The sequence below is a fragment of the Eubalaena glacialis genome, chromosome 2, assembly GCF_028564815.1.
Source record: "Eubalaena glacialis isolate mEubGla1 chromosome 2, mEubGla1.1.hap2.+ XY, whole genome shotgun sequence".
Classification (NCBI taxonomy): domain Eukaryota; kingdom Metazoa; phylum Chordata; class Mammalia; order Artiodactyla; family Balaenidae; genus Eubalaena; species Eubalaena glacialis.
In genome coordinates, this window is record NC_083717.1 from 99,938,933 (window position 1) to 99,959,684 (window position 20,752).

At 47.7% G+C, this 20,752-nt stretch overlaps 1 protein-coding gene across 2 annotated transcripts in view; it reads left to right on the forward strand.

Annotated features, from left to right (window-relative positions):
• The first annotated feature begins 636 nt into the window (after nt 1–636).
• The window catches only part of TNFAIP8L3 (TNF alpha induced protein 8 like 3), a 39,399-nt gene continuing 19,283 nt past the window's right edge, over nt 637–20,752 (forward strand). Inside the window, exon 1 of one of the 2 annotated variants that reach the window (XM_061182138.1) lies at nt 637–777. In XM_061182138.1, the coding sequence (XP_061038121.1) occupies nt 726–777 (52 nt within the window). In that variant the 5' untranslated portion in view covers nt 637–725. The remainder of the gene's footprint in view (nt 778–20,752) is intronic. The other variant, XM_061182137.1, reaches the window with a different exon arrangement.

Genomic DNA, 20,752 nt, shown 5'->3' on the forward strand with positions numbered 1-20,752 from the left:
GCGTTGCCTCCGCCCGTCGTTTACTTCCTCGCTAGGTGCCAGGCCCTGCTCTCTGCCCCTCACACGCATAATTTATATACTCCCCTCACAACCTCCCGGACAAAAGGGAACTCTGTCCCCATTTTCCAGGTGAGGAAACAGGTACAGAGAAGTTAAGTCACTCGGCCAAGGTCTCCGAACTGTGGAGTTACACTCGAACCCGGGCAGCCCCAGCACGCCCACTCTGAACCTCCCCTTTTCCTACTTGGGTAGAGGCGCTTTTTCACCTAAGACTTCTCCAAACTTGGCCACCTCCAAGGGAAGGGGCTCAGCCTCGCCGACTCGCACGACCTCGCCCGGCTCCACAAGTCCAGGGCTCCGGGCGCCCGATGGGGGCGCGGGTGGAGGAGCGGCACCGCCCCCCGGGTATTTAACCCCAGGCTGGAGCCCGCGGGGCGCCGGACGCTCCTGCTCCTCCCCACTCGCGCCTCCCCGCCCTCGTCCCCGCGCTCTCCCGGCGCGCCCCACCCTCCGCCCCGCGCTCGCCTGGCAAGCAGGCACCGGCCGGCGGGCTCGGGGAGCGGGGAACGGGGCGCGGGCGGCGCTAGCCTCTGCCGAGCGGCCCCCTGGCCGCGGCCGCCGCGCATTGCCCGGCCAGAGTGCGACGCGGCAGCCCGAGTCCGGACGCCGGCCGGTCCCGTGCGCTCCGCGGACGGGCGGGCGGCTGTGGACGCCCGGCCGGCAGCATGGATTCGGATTCCGGCGAGCAGAGCGAGGGCGAGCCCGGGACCGCCGCAGGTACGAGGGGTCGCAGCAGCCCAGCCGGGAAGGCTGGGGCAGAGAGGAGGGGAGGCCGGGGCGGGAAATCGCGCGTATTTCTCGGAGCGGCCGGGCGGGAGGCCGATCCCCAGCAGCCCGATCCCTTCCGGGCCGGGACTGGGATGGCTCTGCGCTGTGAGTTTGCTTTGAGGCTTTCTCCCCATTGCACTCGGGCGCTGGAGGGAGAGTAGGAGCATTTGCGGGTGGCTCTCGGCGCTGCGGGACTCCGGCAGCGGGCTCCGGTCGCCGGGCTGGTGGGGGTGGGGCAGGGTTCGGGTAATCCGCGTCCTGTACTTTGCTGCAGCGAGGGTTGCTGCATATCTGCTTTTGGAAAAAACTTTCCGAGCGCCGGCCGGGTCCTCGAACCCTGGGCGCCAGTGACGCTGCGGAACAGGTGACCCGCTCCGAGGGCGTGACACGACGCTCTGGGAAGGAAAGGCCCCCGCGGGTGGGCGGGCAGGAGTCAAACCACAGCTCGTGGTTGCGGTTCCCGAAGCTGCTAGATGAGCCGATGCAGAAGCGTTGGCCCATCGCTGCCCTGCATGCGCGGAGGAGGTCCCCACAGAGGGTCCGGGAAGACAGACGCGGCGGCGGCGCGCGGGGTCCCGGCTTCGCCTTTAAGGGGCGCCGCCAGCTTTTCACAATCGATAGTTATCGAAGCGACGGGTGGATGCTTACTTAGGAAATAATGAATGTCCTCCCCCGCCTCTCCCTGATACTGAGCAACAGGAGGAAGCCACCCACAGCCTTGGGTCGACTTACCGCGGGCTCTGCCCCCCTCCACCAGCCCGCTCAGCCCGCGGCCTGCAGGTCCACGGGCGGGAGACCTATGGCCCTCCCACGTGACCGTGGCTCCCTGCGCCCGCGTGGCCCTGCAGGCTAGCCCTGGCCAGCAGACCTGTGACCTGAGAGCTGGGACCCTCCTGGTACAGACCTGAGGGCCCGGACTAGTCCCCAATCTTCCCAGTGTCAGACCAGTGTCCTGACGGTGGGGACCGGGTGACCAGAGGCACCATCAGCCCAGGCGTGGGTGTAGGAAGGCAGGCTCAGGAACCAGGCGGGACAGCGCCAGGACCTGTACCAAGGGCCCTACGTATATTATTCTCCTTTATCCTCACAGCACCTAGCCAGGTGGTTGTTATCTCCATTTTACAAAGGTTCAGAAAGGCTAAGTGGTTTACCCACGAATCAGAGCCAGGGAGTAGCCAAGGGCGGAATGACTCCCTTTTTACTGCATCATACCCCTCAGCCTCTCACAGGGCGGCTGTGGTCAACACCTACAGCTGGGTGGGAAGAGATGAGGATGGAGGAAAAGAAAGATGGCATCTGTCAAGATGCCTGTGTGTGAGGATTCCTGTGTGTGTGCAAGGGCCACCTGCTTTGTGTAGGTATGTGTGGACATAATTAATAAACATGAGCCCTTCTCGAACCTGTATGTTCCTGTGACTGTGAAGCACCAAGATTTTGTTTCACAGGTGGCTTGTGGATCTCTTCACATCATTTAAAAGTTCCAGTGGGTGTTTTGTGTCTATCTAAGTATATCTCTAGAGCTCAAAAGGAGGCGGAGTGAGTACATTGACACTGACACTTTACTCTCTCAAAATCCGAGGAACTAACATGCTCTCCCTGCTCTCACCCTCAGATCTTTTATGCCGGTTGATGGAGAAGGGGAGGAGGATAAGGAGGCTTTGAGAAAGAGGAGGGGAGGGGAAGCGGGGGGTGGCAGGAGACACTCAGAAGAGTTGGTACTTGGATGAAAGGGGAGGGAAGGTGTTCTTAAGGGTCCAGTTGCTTCTCCCCACAGCCTGCCCAGCAAGGAGTATCCCAGGGTGTTCATGTGTGTTTGTGTCAGAAGACCTCTGCACAACTAACAGCAGTCGTGACTACTGAGGTCAGATGGGTCTGATGAAGAATAGGGCAGCCAGCTTTCTGACCTGTCACCATTTGTTTGTGCCTTACTGTTTTCTACAGTCATTTCTTCTTCCTCTGTGTGCTTGAATCTCAAGTTGAACATTTATTTGAATGTCACAAGCCATTCTGCTAAATGGCATTCAGTCTCCCTCATTATTTTCAGTCTTAAAGTATTCTTCGTGACAAAGCTTCAAAACTAGTTGCTAATCATCGCCTTGCTATGGCTGCATCCTATCAAATGGAAACTCCTGTTGCAGCTTCAGATACTGGTTAAATTATCCATAGGAGTTGACCATTGTCTCTGTAAGTAACAGGACATTCATCTGTGGACCTGTATCTGTGCAAGCTGGATGGGTTTGTAACTGAGAAGCACAGCAGAGGAAGTGGGATCTCTTGGAGTATTCATGTGTGTGTCTGTGTGTACCTACCTCACAGGGAGATAAGATGAAGGGCTGCTTCCTCCTCAGTGCCCTCCCCTTCCTGAAGTTGTGAAAAAGCCCTGCCATAAGACAGACGTTATTATGGTCCTGAGCCTGGACTCTGGAATCAGAAAGACCCAGGTCTCAATCTCTACCTGTCGGGCAAGTTACTTAACATCTCTAAACCTCAGTTTCCCCCTCTGTAAAATGGGGATAACAATAGTACAAGGGGGGGTTGAGGATTAAATAACACATGAAAAGTGTTCCTCCTGGTAATCATTCAATAAATGGCAGCTGCTATTTTTATCACCTGATTGGATTATGTTGTAAGAATACTGCTAAATAATGTACCCCAGAGCTTTGTAAAATGTAAATCACTAGGCATGTGTAAAACAATTAGTATTATTGTCATTATTATCACATTAATGTAATTGCCTAAGGAGATTTGTTTTGAATTTTATCCTTTACACTGTCTCATTCTGCCCCTCTCTCTCTCTCTCTCTCTCTCTCTCTCTCTCTCTCTCTCTCTCTCTCTCTCTCTCTCTCTCGTGTGTGTGTGTGTGTGTGTGTGTGTGTGTGCGCGCACAGATGTGTTTGATTGTTTGTTTGGGGGAAGTTATTTTTAAGGTACGTCTTCTCATCTGCATCATCTTCCAGCTGAAGTCATAAAGATGGGAACATTCAAAACTACTGCTTTCACCATCCTTTTCTTTCAGCTCTAGAGAAACTTGCACAAAGTAGAGAAGGTGGCCTTACCCAGTCCACCTGATAACCTGGAGATTAGCCACTTTCATGCCACTTCCAATAGAAGAAGAGGGGTTAATTGCCCCCCACACACTGGTGCGCCTTTTCCCTTCAAGGTAACAGGAGGAACAGGAGGTACTCACCATTCTCCTCTCCATTTTTGCCCATCTCGTAGCCTTCCCGGTCAAAGATTGGCAGAGTGAGGAGATCTCTGAGCACCACCTACTCTTTACTGTACCCCTTTCAAGAGACTTTTCCAAAGATCTCCCCAGTATCTGCTGTGCAGCTCTCTCATCAAGCAGTACCCTGCATAGGAAGTAAAGGGGGTGTGTGTGGATGAGATTTGTCTTAATCTGCATTTTCTGTTTTTCAGGAAGCACAGGATGGTGCTTCTAAGTCATTCTGCTGCCTGCAGCTCTCCTCTGCCTTTCTGTCGTTTTATGGTTCTTTCTATGATAAGGAAAGAGACAGGGTTTATGGAACACTGGATTCTTTCCAGAGACCCAACTTGGCAGTCTCTCCTTTGACAAACCCACCATCCATCTCTCAGAAATCCTAGAGCTTGGTGTATTAACTCGGCAATGCTTTGAGTCTTTCCTAGGAAATAACAAGCGAGTAAACAGCAGTGTCAGCTTTTTCCCTTCCTGACTTGTAAGACAGAGATAGTCTACCCAGCTCAAGATGACAAGCTCCTTCCACCCAGAGCTAGGTGGTCTGGGGCAATCAAGCTGATGGGGCATCCCTGTGGCTGGGTAGGTGCTACAGAAAAGCATTTCTGTGTGATGGAATCAGGATGTGGTAGGGAAACTTCAAAATGATAAAAGCAGTAGGAAAACAGCAGGCCCCTGACTTTGTCCTTCCTGTCTTTCCCATCGCCTCGGTCCTAAGCTTGGTCCTTGTGAACAAAGTGGCAAGGAGTGGGTAGGATTCAATAGTTGGCCAAAAGGAGAAAAGGCGTTCCAGAAGTCAGACACCATTGAGCAAAGGCACAGATAAACAGGAAGGTGACTGGAGTGGAGGACATATACTAAGGAGTACTGGGAAGTAAAGTTAGGTGAGTGTAGGGAGAGCCACTGACAACAGGGGGTCTTAATAACTAGTACCTGATGGTGCCGAAGGAGCCCCCGTTGAGCTGATAGTAGAGCAGAGACATGACTGACTGAGATCTGGGTTTTCGGAAGCCGCATCAGACAGACATGAAGTGCAGGGATGGCCTAGGCTTGGAGCCTCGTGGCCACACAATCGGAGGGGATGGTAGCACTAAGCGAGGCAGAAGAGGAAGGATGCAAATGCCATTTCAGAGAAACAAACAGAAGTTGGTGACAGATTGTATGAAAGCAGTAAAAGGAGAGGGAGAGTGGAAGGGGACTGGCATGTTAAGTTGGGCTAAGGCAGGGAAATGCAGGAGACTGGCTTCCCCACCCTGCCAGTGCTTCTTTTCTTTCCATCAGACACTTAATAGTGATTACTTAAATTTTCTTAAAGGTGCTTTTCCCCTGTAGACAGTAAATTATGCTGGGGCATTGGTTTTGGAGGATCATGAAGGTTCTGGAGTTTGTTGATTCTCATTGTTGGGTTATTCATGGAGGCTATTGAGTAACCTTTGTCAACTGACAGAGTAACCTTTGACGATGGATGGACTGGCCCACCAACGGCAGGGACCACCTGGGGATGATGCACTACTTGGCTATTAGTCATAGTCCCAGGTCTTGTTCTTATTTGTGGACATTTTCAGGGGCCTCTGCCTCATCCACATAGTGGGCTGCTTTGAGGGTCAGGGCCTTGTCTTGTGCTTTCATGTTGCCGAGGTTTTATGGACATAGTAAATGAATGAGCATCTTGAGGAGCCTCCTGAGAACTCTGCACTAAAAGGCCAGACAGGCAGCCAGAAACCTGTCCTATAAAGTAGAACTGCCAACGCTGTCCTTCAGTGTTTTGCTTCAGTGTTTTAAGATTTCTTGCACTGTCTGGGACTCTGTGTTGCGAAGTATGGGAAGTGCAAAGAGAGATAAGGACACAGTCCATCCTGTCTCCAGGGCTTGGGATCAGATAGGGAGATAGGAAGCATATACCGATGGCCACATCTTAAGCCAGTGCCAGAAGACTCTCACCCCCTTGCCCTGGGATTATATCCTGGCTGTGTCTCTGTTTATATGTTCTCTCTTGACACCATACACTTTCCACTGTGTGCTTCACAGTTATTCCTGTACATGTCTCATCTCTTGTACTGGCCTTCACTCCCTAAGGGTAAAGACTGGGTCTTTTTCACCCACAAACACCACCTGCGTGCCCTAAACACAGTGGTAGGTTGCTGGCTGGCTGGCAGGCTAGATAGATGGATGGATGTATAGATGATGTTGTAGGTTGGTTCCCCAGGAAGCAGACTCTGAGATGGAGGTTAGCATGCAGTGTGTTTATTTGGGGATGCTCTTGGGATCAGTACCTAGGAAAGAGAAGGGGAGGGGAGGGATGCCAAACTGGGCAGAGTGAGAAGCTGAGCTGCAATGCAGACCCAACAACAGCCTCGAGCTCTGGAGCTGGAAAACCCTTCAGAACTGAGTTGGGGGACTTCCCTAGTGGCCCAGTGGTTAACACTCCACACTCCCAATGCAGGGGGCCCAGGTTCGATCCCTGGTCAGGGAACTAGATCCCACACGCTGCAACTAAAGATCCCATGTGCCGAAACTAAGACCCAGTGCAGCCAAATAAATAAATGTTAAAAAAAAAGAAAAAAGAACTGAATTGGGGTGAGGGGCCAGGCCTTTATATCCCCGGACATAATGATTAGTCATTAGATTCATGCCATCCCTGCATCTTGGGCGAAGCTGTTCCCTTCAGCTGAGGGCTGTCTGCAGGTATCACTACCAGCAGCTTGTGAAGTGCTTAGTCCTTCATTCCGGAAGGGAACCTGGGCCGTGCGTACATCATGCATTCACCACAGATGGCCTCCAAAGTTCCTCAGGGATGTTTCATGATGGATGGCAGCCCTGCCTACGGGCAGAGTTCAGGGGATAGTTGTTGAGCTATAAACATTATCTAGACCTCATTAGGGCAATTTAGATAGCCAGATGGAATTAGCCATTTTAGACCTCACAGATCCAATAGATATTGGCTGATCCTCTGTTTTGTGTTCAGTGTGTGGAGGTGCTATGGTAGTACACCGAAATGGAATTAGATGTGGCCCCGCCCTCAAGAGGCTTGCAGCCATAGGGAGAGAAAACACCCACCCAAAAGGAATCTGCAAGACTGGGCGGCATCAGCAATAAACAGTGTCGGCTTTGGAGCATGGGGCATCGTGGCTTGGGGTTCTGGTGGGGAGGCTTCATGGAGGAGATGGGCCTTGAGGATAGCCTGGAAGGAGTGAAGGATTTAGATGGGGGAGAAGAGCAAGTCAGGGGAAACAGAGGAGGTGGCAAGGACAGGAGCCTGTGAGAAGCATGGCCTGGCGCAGTGGGGCCCCCTTAGAGGGCTAAAGGGAGGAGAGGGCGGACCTGCTCAAAACGTAACACTGGATGTTGTGGTGATGGTGACCAGCATGTAAGTTTCTGGGAGCTGGAGACAGAATGTGTGTGTAAATGTAAAGCTCTATTTCCTACTTTATTTTTCTCTAAAAACATGGCGCCTGCTTTTTTATTTGTCATCAAAACCAAATCATAGTCACACTTCCCATTAGCACTTTTCTCTATCTGGTTCATTGTCCTCCAGAGTTACCATTGGCTCCCATTTGAATTCACATGTAAATCTCTATAAAGACACTATATACATAATTTTGTTTTGTTTTTCAGTCACTTGGCTTCCAACTCTTTCTGTAAAGTGCCTGTGTAGGTGGGTGTTTGGGCTGTATTCTGTACAAGTATAGAAATAAAGGATAGAGAAGAAGAATTTAAAAAATAAGTTTCCTGTGATACCTCAATCCAAGAAAACATATGAGGGTGAGTACCTTTTCCCCAACATATATTAAGACATGCCCCCAAAATATATTATTTTTTTATACATCAGACATGCTCTTTTTAGGCAACTGCATAACACAAATTCTGAAACTGCTGTAGAACAATCTTCACGTTCATATTGGGTTTCCTAAACATCATTGCCTGGGAATAAATTTGAGCCTGTTCATGGAAAATCTAGTGTGCAGACTATAAACATGGAAGGCTTGGCAGCACAGAAAGTGCTAGACACACCCTAATAGAAACCAGTATTTTGTAATTCAGTTCTCCAGGAAAAAAAAGGAGACACTTTGGTCGTGTCCAAATACTGGTTTAAACAGTTGAAAAACCACAGCAGCAGCCACTAGCTTCTAGGTTGTCTTCTGGAAAGTAAAATATGCTTTCCGGGAAACTTTTCTAGCCCCGAAAGGAAGCATTTTGGTGATGCGTACCTTCATGGAGACTCCCAGTTGATATCTGTATGGTAGAGGCATCCAGTTTCATGTGCGGGAGGAAATTCTGTAAAAGGTTGTTCTGGTGAGCACACATGTCCTGCATCCCTGATTTGGGGCCTGGGAGTTATGCTGGGAAGGTAAACAGATTTTCAGTGAATAATATGGGAGGGAAGTGATGGGGGCTGTCTGCTGGCCTCTGCAGCAGCTTTCCTACCACGTTTGAGTCTGGTTCCTTGGAGTAACGTTAAGAAAGTCAGGGAGAGAAGACTGGGGTTCAGGTTACAGGGTGGAGAAACTAGGTTTAAGAAGTTGTGCAAATATCAAACAAGATGAGAAATTGTGAGGATAGTCTTTGCCAGCCAGAGTCCAGCCCCAGAGGGCTAGTACTGAATGTAAAATAATAATGATGTTTTGAATTTTTATTTAATTTTATATTAATTAAGCACATACAATGTATTTCAGACTGGGTTAACTGTTTATATGGTATTTAAGCCTTATATAAGCCTTCTGGGCTAGGTACTATAAACAACCCCATTTTATAGACCAGGAAACTGAGGCACAGAGAGATTAAGTAATTTGCTCAGGGATGTGCAGCTTCTCAGTGGATATGAAGCCAGTCTAACTAACTCCAAAAACAGTGCTCTTTACCAGGTAGACTATGTAGTTAGATCGATGGATGCCACCAGGCCCCTTTACATCCCCCACCAGCTCCCACAGGGCCCTCAGACCATTAAGTTCCTTCACTAGGCTCCTTCTGGTAGGTTAGGACATTATATCTCCAGAAAGCCCTGCTTTAAGCTGCAGACATTACCTGCAGTGGCCCAATAACACATGGGCAAGGATGGGCTGTCACAGGCTCCAGAACAGGGGCTGGTGAGGGGTGGTTTGGGAGGGAAGATGAGGGGAGCAGCACAAAGCAGCGTTCAGAGAGAGAAGGTCCTGGGAGGACCCTGCAGCCACGTGCATGGCTAGGGTCCTGGGAACCTGGTGGGTGGTGAATGTGGCAAACCCCAAGAGGAGAGAAGGGTTGAGAAGCAGAGTCAAGAGAGGTGCAAAGACAAACAAACGTTCCCTCTGTCAGCGTGTACTTAGGTTGGGTCCTAAGGCACTTTTTCCACTCCAGCATTTAGAATCATTCCACATACAGAATCCCCAGGACAGGGTGACCAGTTGGATTCAAGGGCAAGAGAAGACTCGAAGATGAGACTGTAGTGCAATGAAGAGAACTTGAGATTCTGAGCTGGACAACTGCGGTTTGAGTTTTTAGTGCTGTCTCTTACGTATTGCTTTTTAGTAACATTTATTTTCCACCAAAGGAATGCAAGCTCATGGTAGAATATGTGAAAACAGTACAAAGAAGAAAATCAGATTGAGCCCTAAGAATAGATGTGCTTTTCCAGAAGAATGTAGTCCAAAAGCATTCCTGAAAAAATGCAAGAGACCTTTATTTGGGGAAGAAGGGGTTTTGTAAGAAAACAAGAGTCCCCTTTCTGAAATATTTACTTGGGGACACTAAGAACATTGGCTACACTGCCAGGCAGCATCAGAACCAGAATTGGAGGCCACACACTCTGGCTCCTCTATCGTTCCCCCAAAACATATATAATTTTTAAAAAGGATCAGAGTTATTCTGGGTGTTGGGATATCTAAAGGACCCCTGCTATGTTTCCTTCTGACACCTTCCACTGTGTTCTTGACACCCCTCCCCCCTTTTCCTCTCCTGAGCTTTCTCCCTCCCAGCACAGCTGCCCAGAGGTCAGACACTACAGGCCCACACCAGGCCCTTCATGTGTACCCAGCCCACTTTCCAGGTCAGGAGAGCCCTACACGGAGCCCTCAGAAGATTCTTACATTTTTTTAATACCCGAGAGGAATTTGGCAGGTTTTACAGACGCACAGTGACAATTGCAAAGGTTAGTTTACTTTAATAGCTTCCAGCTTCAGGAATAGATTTATTGGCCTCTAGTTCTCCAATTACGTTTTTAATCTTTGTTTAAATTGATTTTTTATTTTGTAAGGAAAGAGGGAAATTTATTCATCTGTGTTAGCCTCTCTTACCCTTAATGTTTAATTCAGTGATTCAATCTCAGTCAAATGAAGCAGGCAGAGCTAAGTTAATACAGAGTCAACTTTTAGCGAGCCCAGAGCAGTGTCTGATGGGAATTAAACCTGAATTTTCTTGACTTTTTTTTTCCTTTTGATTTCTCTGACTTTGTATAATCCTGGTTTCCCTGCACCCCTCCTCAATTGCTCCTTCTGCATCCCTCATTAATATCTTTTTCCTACCTGTGTCTCCTAAGGCTGAGCTCTTGGCCTTGTTCTTTTCTAACAATACACTTTCATTTGGAAAAGACCACCCGTTTTTCCAGCATGAAGCTAAAGATTCCCAAAGCTGTGGTCTAACCCGTTCCTCTCTCCAGAGCAAGAATCCTGCCTTTCAAAGTCGTCTGGACCTCATCTTCTCACTGTCCAAGAGACACGTCAACTCAGCACAGCTACACCCGGACTGTTAACTTTCCATCACTTTCTCTCAACTCTTCTGGTGGCCTCGCCAGCTGCCAAGTCATTCAAAGTTAAATTGTGAAGTCATAAGAACAATGAAATATCCTACACACATGATTTCATAGCAAAACCAGGACATGGAGAAAGCAGGTATTATTTACAGTTTACAGATAAAGAAACAGATTCACAGAGATTACCCCAAATCACAAAGTAAGTGGTAGATTTTCACTATTTAAAGCTGCTCCCCCCAAAGGGGGAGCAGAAACAAATCTAAATATCCAACCTAAACATATAGGTAAATATTCAATTAAATAGTTATTGAATTACTAAATACATAATGACATTTCCACACAGAGGAATATTACTCAGCTGTTAAGAAAAATTAATTTGAAAAACATATGTTATAGGTGTTTGCATTATAATGTATGAAGAAAGCTTGATAAAATATATATACATGTATATTTATTTATTCATACATATATACCCACACACCTATATATACATATACATACACCCCTTTTTTAAAGATTTTATTGAAGTGTAATTGATTTACAGTGTTGTGTTTAATTTCTGCTGTACAGCTAAGTGACTCAGTTAAACATATATATATTCTTTTTCATCCTTTTCCATTATGGTTTATCACAGGATATTGAACATAGTTCCCTGTGCTATACAGTAGGACCTTGTTGTTTATCCATCCTATATATAATAGTTTACATCTGCTAATCCCAAACTCCCTCTCCCCTCTCCCCCGGCAACCACACGTCTGTTCTCTATGTCTGTGAGTCTCTTTTTGTTTCGTAGATCAGACATCCCTTTTTTATAGAGAGAAGGGGAGGAAAATCTCTCCCTCACATTCACATACATGCTTTTTTTTTTTTGAATGCTGGAACAGAATTAACCATTCTATATGATGAGTTTATAGGCAATTTTAATTTCCTTCTTTGTGTTTCCTTCCAGATTTTTCTCAATGAGTATGTATAACTTTCAGCAGGTTATTATTTTAAAAACAACCACTGAATGAGATTCAGTGGACTTATCCACTGGTCGTCCTTCTGACTTTCTTGCAGTTTTGTCCCAAGTCCCTCTATTTTCTTTCTTGAAACTCATTCTTCCCTCCGTCCCCTGTGATCCACTTCCCCATCAGGCCAGGCCTCAGTGGGTCCTTCCTGCCCGCCCACTGGTGGGGGTGTGATTCCAGGCTTCTCTCTTCAGTCCTCTTCCTACTCACCCATTGCCCTGGCTTCGGCTCTGCACTCTCTCTCTCTCCACCTCATCACACCCTCCCCTCTGAGCTCACCTGGCCTGGGCCCTCAGGCCAAGTAGAGGAAGTGTAAATAGTCAAGGTGGATAATGAGCTCATAGGTTTGAGGCCAAGGGCACCAGAGCCTCACCGGCCAAACAGACCTGCTGGGTGAGCTTGCTGACTCCGCCATTTTGGCTCTAGACTGTGGCCTTACTGTTGCTCACTGACCAGCAGTGTGTGTAGCTGGCATCCCTGACGCTCACTCCCTCCCTGACCCCCATCCCAAACATGAATGACTTTCACTTTCCACTTGTTCATCTACACATTGATTTTGTGTCTTTATTACTTTTACAATTAAAAAAAAGGGGGGGCATTTAAAATTCTGTGATAACAGGATTATTCGCTTTTAGGAGGTGTTGGTCTGCCATCCCCAAGTTTGGTCTGTGTTTGCAAAAAAACTCATTATTGAAAAGTTATATGAGGGACTTCCCTGGTGGTCCAGTGGTAAAGAATCGCCTTCCAATGCAGGGGATGGGGTTTCAATCCCTGGTCAGGGAACTAAGATCCCACATGCCGCGGGGCAACTAAGCCCACATGCCACAACTACTGAGCTCACACCCCTCAACTAGAGAGCCCGCATGCTGCAAACTACAGAGCCCATGTGCTACAACTAGAGAAAAGAAAAAACCCGCACGCCACAACCAGAGAGAAGCCCGTGCACCATAACGAAGAACCTGCACACCGTAACGAAGAGCCCACACATCGCAACGAAAGATCCCGCAGGCCTCAATGAAGATCCTGCATGCCACAACTAAGACCTGATGCAGCCATAAATAAATAAATAAAATTCCTTTAAAAAAAGAAAAGCTATATGATAATATTATATGTATCTATTTCTGAAGGAATTAGAAATGTATTGAGGTCTTGTAATAACCTATAATGGAAAAGAATCTGAAAAAGAGTATCTGTAACTGAATCACTTTGCTGTACACCTGAAACTAACACAACATGGTAAATTAACTATACTTGTTTTTTAAAACAAGTATTTTAAAAAAAGACAATGTATTGAGGATTTCTTGTGCATCTCGGAGCTGAAGATAAGAGATATCATGGTCCCAGTATTCTTCACTGCCTCCCTGTCTCCACCTTATTTTACTCTAGTCCATCAAATAGGGGTAGCCCAGTCAGGAAGCTTGTAGAAAACAGAAGTGCTCACCCTTTAGACTCACATTTATCAGAGTTTCTAACCTAGTTTTAAATTAGCCCCAAGCACCCTTAATGATTGATATTCCCCATCAGCCAGGATTTTGTCTATCTTTACTTTCTTTATTTATATTATAAAATATAATTATTTTACCCCTTTTCAGATTTAAAAACATAATATATATTAACTATGCATTTTCAACCCTTCCAGAAAAGTTCTTCCTTCCATTAAAAAAAAAAATTACTTTCTTAATCTTCAAGTGGAAAGCAGTATGAGTTTCCTTATTAAGCAGCCATATTGTCTTATTAATTGCAAGTGGGTGAATATGACCACTGTGATTTTTAAGGGAGAGATAAGAGGATATGAGAGGCAGAATAATTGAGATAGGAGTAAACTCTTACAGAAAGCAGGTGTTTATGTCGAGAATGATGGATGGTACATCCTAAGACCAGCCGGTGTAGTAAGCACCCAGGCATTATCTCTAGAGAGTTGTCACCCAGCTTTCCCTTCACCCCAGGAGGGAAGTCAGTGATGGGCTGATGCTCATGCATGAAGAAGTCTGGTTCCAACCACCCTTGGTTTTCTTTGTTTCATTTTTGTTAAAAAAAAAAAAAACAAACCTCTCCACATAAATATAGCTCTGCCATATTGTTGTAACCCAATGAGAGTGGCTGAGGTCTGAGCCAAGTCTGAAGAGGGGTGAAGGTTGGTGATCATTAGGGGCTGAGACTGTCATACAGGCAGGATGCAGGCCAGGCAAGGACTAAGTGCAGCTGGTCAGGGGGTCGGGTCATGTGGCAGGGAAGCCAGAGGGGCAAGGGGCTGTAGGCCAGGCCCATTCTCTTGAGGGTCACTTGGCCTGCAGCAGGTCTGCCAGTCACAGCTGCCCCAGCCTTCTTGGGCCTCTCCACCCAGAGAGTAGCCCCTTTTAATATTAAAGAGTCCAAAACTTTGAGAAAAGCTGGCTTCCAGCAGGGGCCCTCTGACCTCCGACCTCCACCCCAGGAGCAAGTCCTTCTCTGACCTCCCTTCCAGCCCGTCTCCGTGGCCCCAGATCTCTGCCTCATCCTTGGTGCCTCCCTTCCCTGCAGCCCCTCCCACCCAGGTGCTCCTCTCCATTTCCTCTGCCTTGGTTCCCCCACCCATCGCATGAGCCCTCCTGGGTGCTAGAGGGACTAAGGCAGTGGAAACTTGGAGATGGAGAAGTATGGCTGTGAGTGGAGACTTGTCATGAAGCGAAGATCTTTAAAGCTTCCAGAGAGAAAAACCAGGCCCTTAACCCACTAGTTTTCTAAATAGCAATGCCGAGGGCTAAACAACAGTGGTGCAGTGTCTTTGAATTCTCAAGGCGAATGACTGGTGATGTAGAGTTCTGAACCCAGTCAAACCATCAGTCAAGTGTGCGGCTAGACTACAGCAGCAGTCCCCAACATTTTGGCACCAGGGACCGGTTTCGTGGAAGACAATTTTTCCACGGACCTGGTGGGGGTCGGGGGGAGGATGGTTTCGGGATGATTCAAGCGCATTACATTTATTGTGCACTTTATTTCTATTATTATTACCTTGTAATATATAATGAAATAATTATACAACTCACCATAATGCAGAATCAGTGGGAGCCCTGAGCTTGTTTTCACTTGCCACTCACTGATAGGGATTTTTGGGGTTTTTTTTAAACATCTTTATTGGAGTATAATTGCTTTACAACGTTGTGTTAGTTTCTGCTGTATAACAAAATGAATCAGCTATATGCATACGTACATCCCCATATCCCCTCCCCCTTGCATCTCCCTCCCACCCTCCTTATCCCACCCCTCTAGGTGGTTGCGAAGCACTGAGCTGAACTCCCTGTGCCATGCAGCTGCTTCCCACTAGCTCACTGATAGGGTTTTGCTGTGAGTCTGCAAGCAATTGATTTATTATGGTCTCTGTGCAGTCAAACCTCTCTGCTAAGGATAATCTGCATTTGCAGCCGCTCCCCAGCGCTAGCATCACCACCTCAGCTCCACCTCAGATCATCAGGCATTAGATTCTCATAAGGAGCATGCAACCTAGATCCTTCACACGCATAGTTCACAGTAGGGTTCGCGGTCCTATGAGAATCTAAGGCCACCGCTGATCTGACAGGAGGCGGAGCTCAGGCGATAATGCGAGCGATGGGGAGCAGCTGTAAATACAGATGAAGCTTCGCTCACTCGCCTGCCGCTCCCTCCTGCTGTGCGGCCTGGTTCCTAACAGACTATGGACCGGTACCAGGGGATTAGGGACCCCTGGACTAAAGTCATTGTATGATAAGTTAGATCTCAAAAAAATTACCTTACCGTGTTCCCTTCCTAAGGGAGCTGCCAGGTCAGGAGTCAGCCAACTGAGGCTCCCAGGCCCAGTCAAGCCTGTTGCCTGCTTTTGTATGTCCCACAAGCTAAAAGCATTTTTACTTTTTTTAATGGTTACATTATAAATGGTTTTATAGGTACCTTTTGATACTTTGGGCCCTTTATTCTCTAGCCCTTTAAGGTAGTTTGCTGATGCCTGTGCTGGACAAAGTGTTCCACTGAAATGGAGAGCAAGTTAAGAAAGAGGAAGTCGTGAGACCCAAGAAGCAGGAGATGGACACAGGAGAGAAGGGATGAAGGAGGAAGGGAGAACCAGGCTGAGAGCCTGGAGCAGGCTTAGAGGGAAATGCACCCAGATTTGTGCCAGAGCACAGAGCGCTCCCAGAAGAGTCTCCAAGAAAGAAAACTGAAGTGGTAGATTAGTTGATGTGTTTGAACCTTTTGAGAAGAATCTTATATTCTGCTAAGAACTTTGAGAGTGAATTAGATAGAAAACTAATCAAAAGAAAAACAAGGCAGTGTTTAACGCCTGGGAAAAGAAGATGAATAAGAGAGGAAATGCAGTCATGGAAGTTATAGAACATACATGACTCAGCTATGAATGGTATCTCAATCCCAGTAATGTAATCACTGAAGTTTGATTTAACCAAATATTGAAATAGAATCAAATCGGAAGGTGGAAGGAGAAATGAATGGAGAAGAGAGCTAAATTCTCACCTTCCTTAATAGGAAGTTAAAAGCAAATAAAATCAAGAACTAACAGTATATGCATGTAATTTAAATATGTAGAGGTAATTATTAGTTGCAACAGCTAAAATAATTTAAAGTGTTTTGCCTCCAAAGAGCCAGCATCAGAAGTGGGCCAGAGGATGCTGCATTTTGTTATAAGCCTTATAGAATGATTTGACTTTTTAAATAATGTAATATTACTTTGAAAATAGATTTTTAAAAATAAAATGAAAAAGAAAAGTGACTGGTCAGCCCAGGGTGACCATGCCCAGGTGGGGAAGGGGCACAGTGGGGCGACCTCAGGCCCCTGCGTGGAGGAAGTAGGCGTCAGTGTCCCGAGGCCCCGCCAGCTCCAGCTATCATTATTGTTCCTGCCATGAGTGTGAGTGCATTTCAATAAAATGTCAAGACTGTTAGCCATTCCTTCATGCAACAAACAGTCTCTATGTTTCAATCCCTGGCTAAAGTTGCAGCAATGAATAAATCATGATTCCTGCCCTCAAGGAGTTCACAGACTGGTGAGATATAAAGTCACTCATCCAGCCAATGGATGATTGCTCTCCATGGTGATAAGAATATACCAGAGGGAAAGGTGGTTGCAGAGAAAAGTCCCTCAGAGGTCAGAAGTCCTTCAAGGGAGCCCTGGAGGGTGAGGGGGGAGCCGATGTCCAAGCACAGGGGAACAGAATATGCACAGGTGCAGAAGAGACCCAGGCATAACAGAGCAGGACAGGTGACACCTGTGTGTGGCCTGAAGTCAGGAGCTCAGAGTTTGTGGAGGATGAAGCTGGAGAGGTGAACAGAAGATAGACTACCAGCTCAGCAACCAGCATGCCATGCTCAAGAGTCTGGACTTTGTCTTCAAGGCCATGGGAAGCCAGTCAGTGTTCTCACTGGTGGAGTAGCATCATCAAAGCCAATTCTCATCCCAGTGTGGAAATTAGAATGGAAGCTGCAGTACAGAGATAAGTGAGGAGATGGACAATCATTCAGGTGAGAAATGATGAGGGTCAGTACTAAGGTGGTGTCAGTGAGACAGAGAAAGGCGGATACAATTGAAGATGTGAAGGAGGCTGAATTGACAGTCTGATGCCCCATTAGATGTGGGAGGTGAGAGAGAGAAAGAAGGCAAGGATGGCCCCCAGGTTCTTGTCCAGACACTGGGCAGGTGGCAGGGCCACATACAATACAAGGAGGAGGGTGCAGGGGGAGTGGGAGAAAGGGGATGAGGGAAGTTTTGAGCATGTGGAGGGTGAGAGGTCTGTGGGAATCTAGGTGGAGAGGTCTGGCAAGCAGTAACCTGTGGGGGTGGGCAAGAGGTGACATCTCACACTCAGGGACAGTGCGTGGCAAGAGAGAAGAGGGCCCTGAGTAAACTCAGAACACCTAGACTTCAGGCATGGACAGAGGAAAAGGAGTCCTGGCAAAGGCTGAGAAGGACCAAGAGGGGAGATCAGGAAAGCAGAGAACGAGGGAGGTTCGAGTGCCACTAGAGGTCAGGTGAGCCAAGGACCAAGGTGTGTGTCTCGGGGTGCCGCTGGCATTCCCTGTGCCAGAAATTACAGGATAGTCAGCATATCTGGCCCTGCCCACTAATGCCTATAGAACCCTCCACTCACGTGCTGTGACAACAAAAATGTCTTCCCATGTTTCCAAACACTCCTCATGGACAATTAGAAGGCACTTGGTGACCTTGTGAGAGCCATTGCCATTGAGTTTGGGGTGAAAGCCAGGGAAGGACAAGACCACAGTTCCTCTGTCCTACTGCGGCCGTCCCTCCTCAGGCCTCTTCCTGGGCCCCCGGGCTCTCCCCTCCTCAATCCCCATTCTTTTCCCCATGACATCACTTCCTGGGCTGACCAGTCAGTGTTGGGTTTTGAGGTTTAAATCTAAATATTATTGAGCTCCTTCTATGTGCCAGGGACACCATGGTGGACACAGCAGTCCAAGTCCCCCTCTCCTGGAACTTGCAGTGAACAAACAGGTGACACCAGGTGGGAGGTCCTTGAACAGGTCCCAAGTAGAGAGTTTGTTCTGGATAGAGGGAGGGCTCAGGGGAGGGGTGGGAAAGAGGACAGCAAGGGGTGCTTGGATCTGGAGAGAAGATGCACCAAGCAATGGGTGAGACCAGGAAAAGGATGAGCCACTTTCTCTTGGGGGCAGAGAAGTGGGATGACAGGGATGTAAGGCCTGATGAGAAGAACTGGTCCTAGGGTTTTGGATACAACTCCTGTATGCAGCTGCGTCAGCACAGGGCAGCCTGCTGGGGCGGGGCATCTGCAGCTTGGTCTGTGGGTGCTGAGGTCAGCACAGGGAGAAGCCTTGGGGAGAGCCTGCTGACCACTGCTCTGTGGCAAGCACAGGCTGACGTCTGACAGAGGAGTCAAGGGCCCCAGATAGCCGGGGGGTGGGGGTGATGCATTTTGGAGGAAAGCCAAAGAAAAGGAAAGCTGGAGGCTCCAAGGTCAATGCCCCAGGCTTTCAGAAGGAGGGAAAAGCAGGAGGCATTCCATTGCTGAAGCACTGGCATTTGCAGAGCTGGGAGAGAGCTTGGTGGCTGGAGGGAAATCAGTGTGAGAGAAGGAAAGCTGAGAATCCCTCCCACTGACATGGGCTCTCATCTCATGAATACCCAGTGTGGTTGTTTTTTTTTGTTTTTTGTTTTTTTTTTATGGACTTAAAAACTCAGTTTCTGATTCAGAAGAGGTTATTATTAAATTGAGAATATAAAATTAGCGGAATCATCTAGTCCAACTCCCTAATATAATAGACGAAGATACCAGGAAGGTGAAGACTTTGGCCCAGCGCACACAGTGAGCACCCTCGGGGGGCAGCAGGGGCGGGCCTGGGGCTGGGCTCCTTCACCCCCTGCTGTGGGCTCAGTGGTGAGAGTCAGGACCAGGGGTTGGCTCTCAGTTTTCCCTGTATTGGGGGTTTTCCCCATACTTGGGGATTGACTCCATGGCCACAGCCCTGGCATCCTGACTCCCCAGGACAGCCATTATCAGCATCTTAGAGTGACTGCACCCAGTGACTTGATTTGAAACGGTAAAACTTTTTGGTGGTACTGTCTTATATTACCATGAAGTATAAAGAATTTTATTTGGAAGCTTTTACTGCCTTTGAGACAAGTATGAGGAAAGTTTAATTTAGAAAGGAAGCCTCAGAGAAAGACACATTTATGGGCAACTTCCAGAGAGGCAAGTTTCCACAGCTACTCCCCTATTCAGAGTGGTTCCATCAGAGGAAGGCTCCCAGCAGAACTAACGAGCCCAACCTCAGGGTACCTTGCCCGAGAGCAAGCTATCCGCCACCCCACCTCCCATCTGCAAACTGGGCCAGATACGACCGTGGCACCAGTGGATATCCAAACTGTGTCTTACTCACGTCTCATATCTCAGATGCATGAACAACAAAAAACAGTTACTATAGAATACAGGTAAGGGGTATTATAAGTGATACATTACATATGCCCCTTTCCTGTTGTTTCACTCTCATACTGACTGAAATCCAAAAATGTCATTGTACAAAATTCTTACTTCACTAAAAAGAAATTAAGTAGAACATTGAGCAAAGCATACTGCTGGCTGCCAAATCATCTCCCATCCAGAAGTACCTTCTGGTTTCTTCTCCCTCATGTGTTTCAAGCTCCCTAGTACAGCTAACCGTTTATCTTTTTTTTAAGCTAAACTGAGGGTTAACATATTACTGTATTAATCTGATTACAGCACCTTCCAAGAGCCTCAGTTCTTTAGGCTTAAATACCCACTGTCTCAGGCTATATTTTGTTTATTTTTTTCCAATATAGATTAGAGTTTGTTCCATTTTATTGCCCGCTTTTTTTTTTTTTAACTTTTTAGGCTTTATATCTATCCAAAAATTGGAGAATTCCAAGACTGACATTTTTATTGCATCAGTCTATTTACTAATTTCACGTATTACCAAGTTGGCATCCTCCCACGGCTCTGAATTCGGCATCCTGCTGGCATCCTTGTTAGCAGTCTGGTGGCCTGAGCCTGAGTTTTTGAGCACCTGCCGTGGTGAACAGTTTGAGATCTGCCAACAGAGACAGAGGATCACCCAGAGAGACAGACATGGCCTATGCTATTCTGATCCCCAACAGCCCCTGAGTTTTAAAATAGCCTGTAAGCATGAAGGGACGTGAATGGGGAGGCTCCGGGGGTGGCAGGAGGGATGGATGCTGCTGCCATGGAGAGAGCGTTCCTGATGGAATTGAGCACTGAGGGTGGGGTGGGGTGATGCATCTCGGCCCCCAGGTGATGCTGCTGCTTGTGGGGCACAGACAGACAGCGCCTGACTGGGCCAGGCAGGCAGCTCTGTGTGAAAGGCAAGGGACGGACCTCATGCTGAGTTCAGTACATTTGTTTTTTTTTTAGTGTGTTCGGTTCAGTCTACATTTTGTGAATACACACCTCATTCCAGTATGTATCCTGAACAGATAGACTGGGCCTCAAAGCCTGAGAA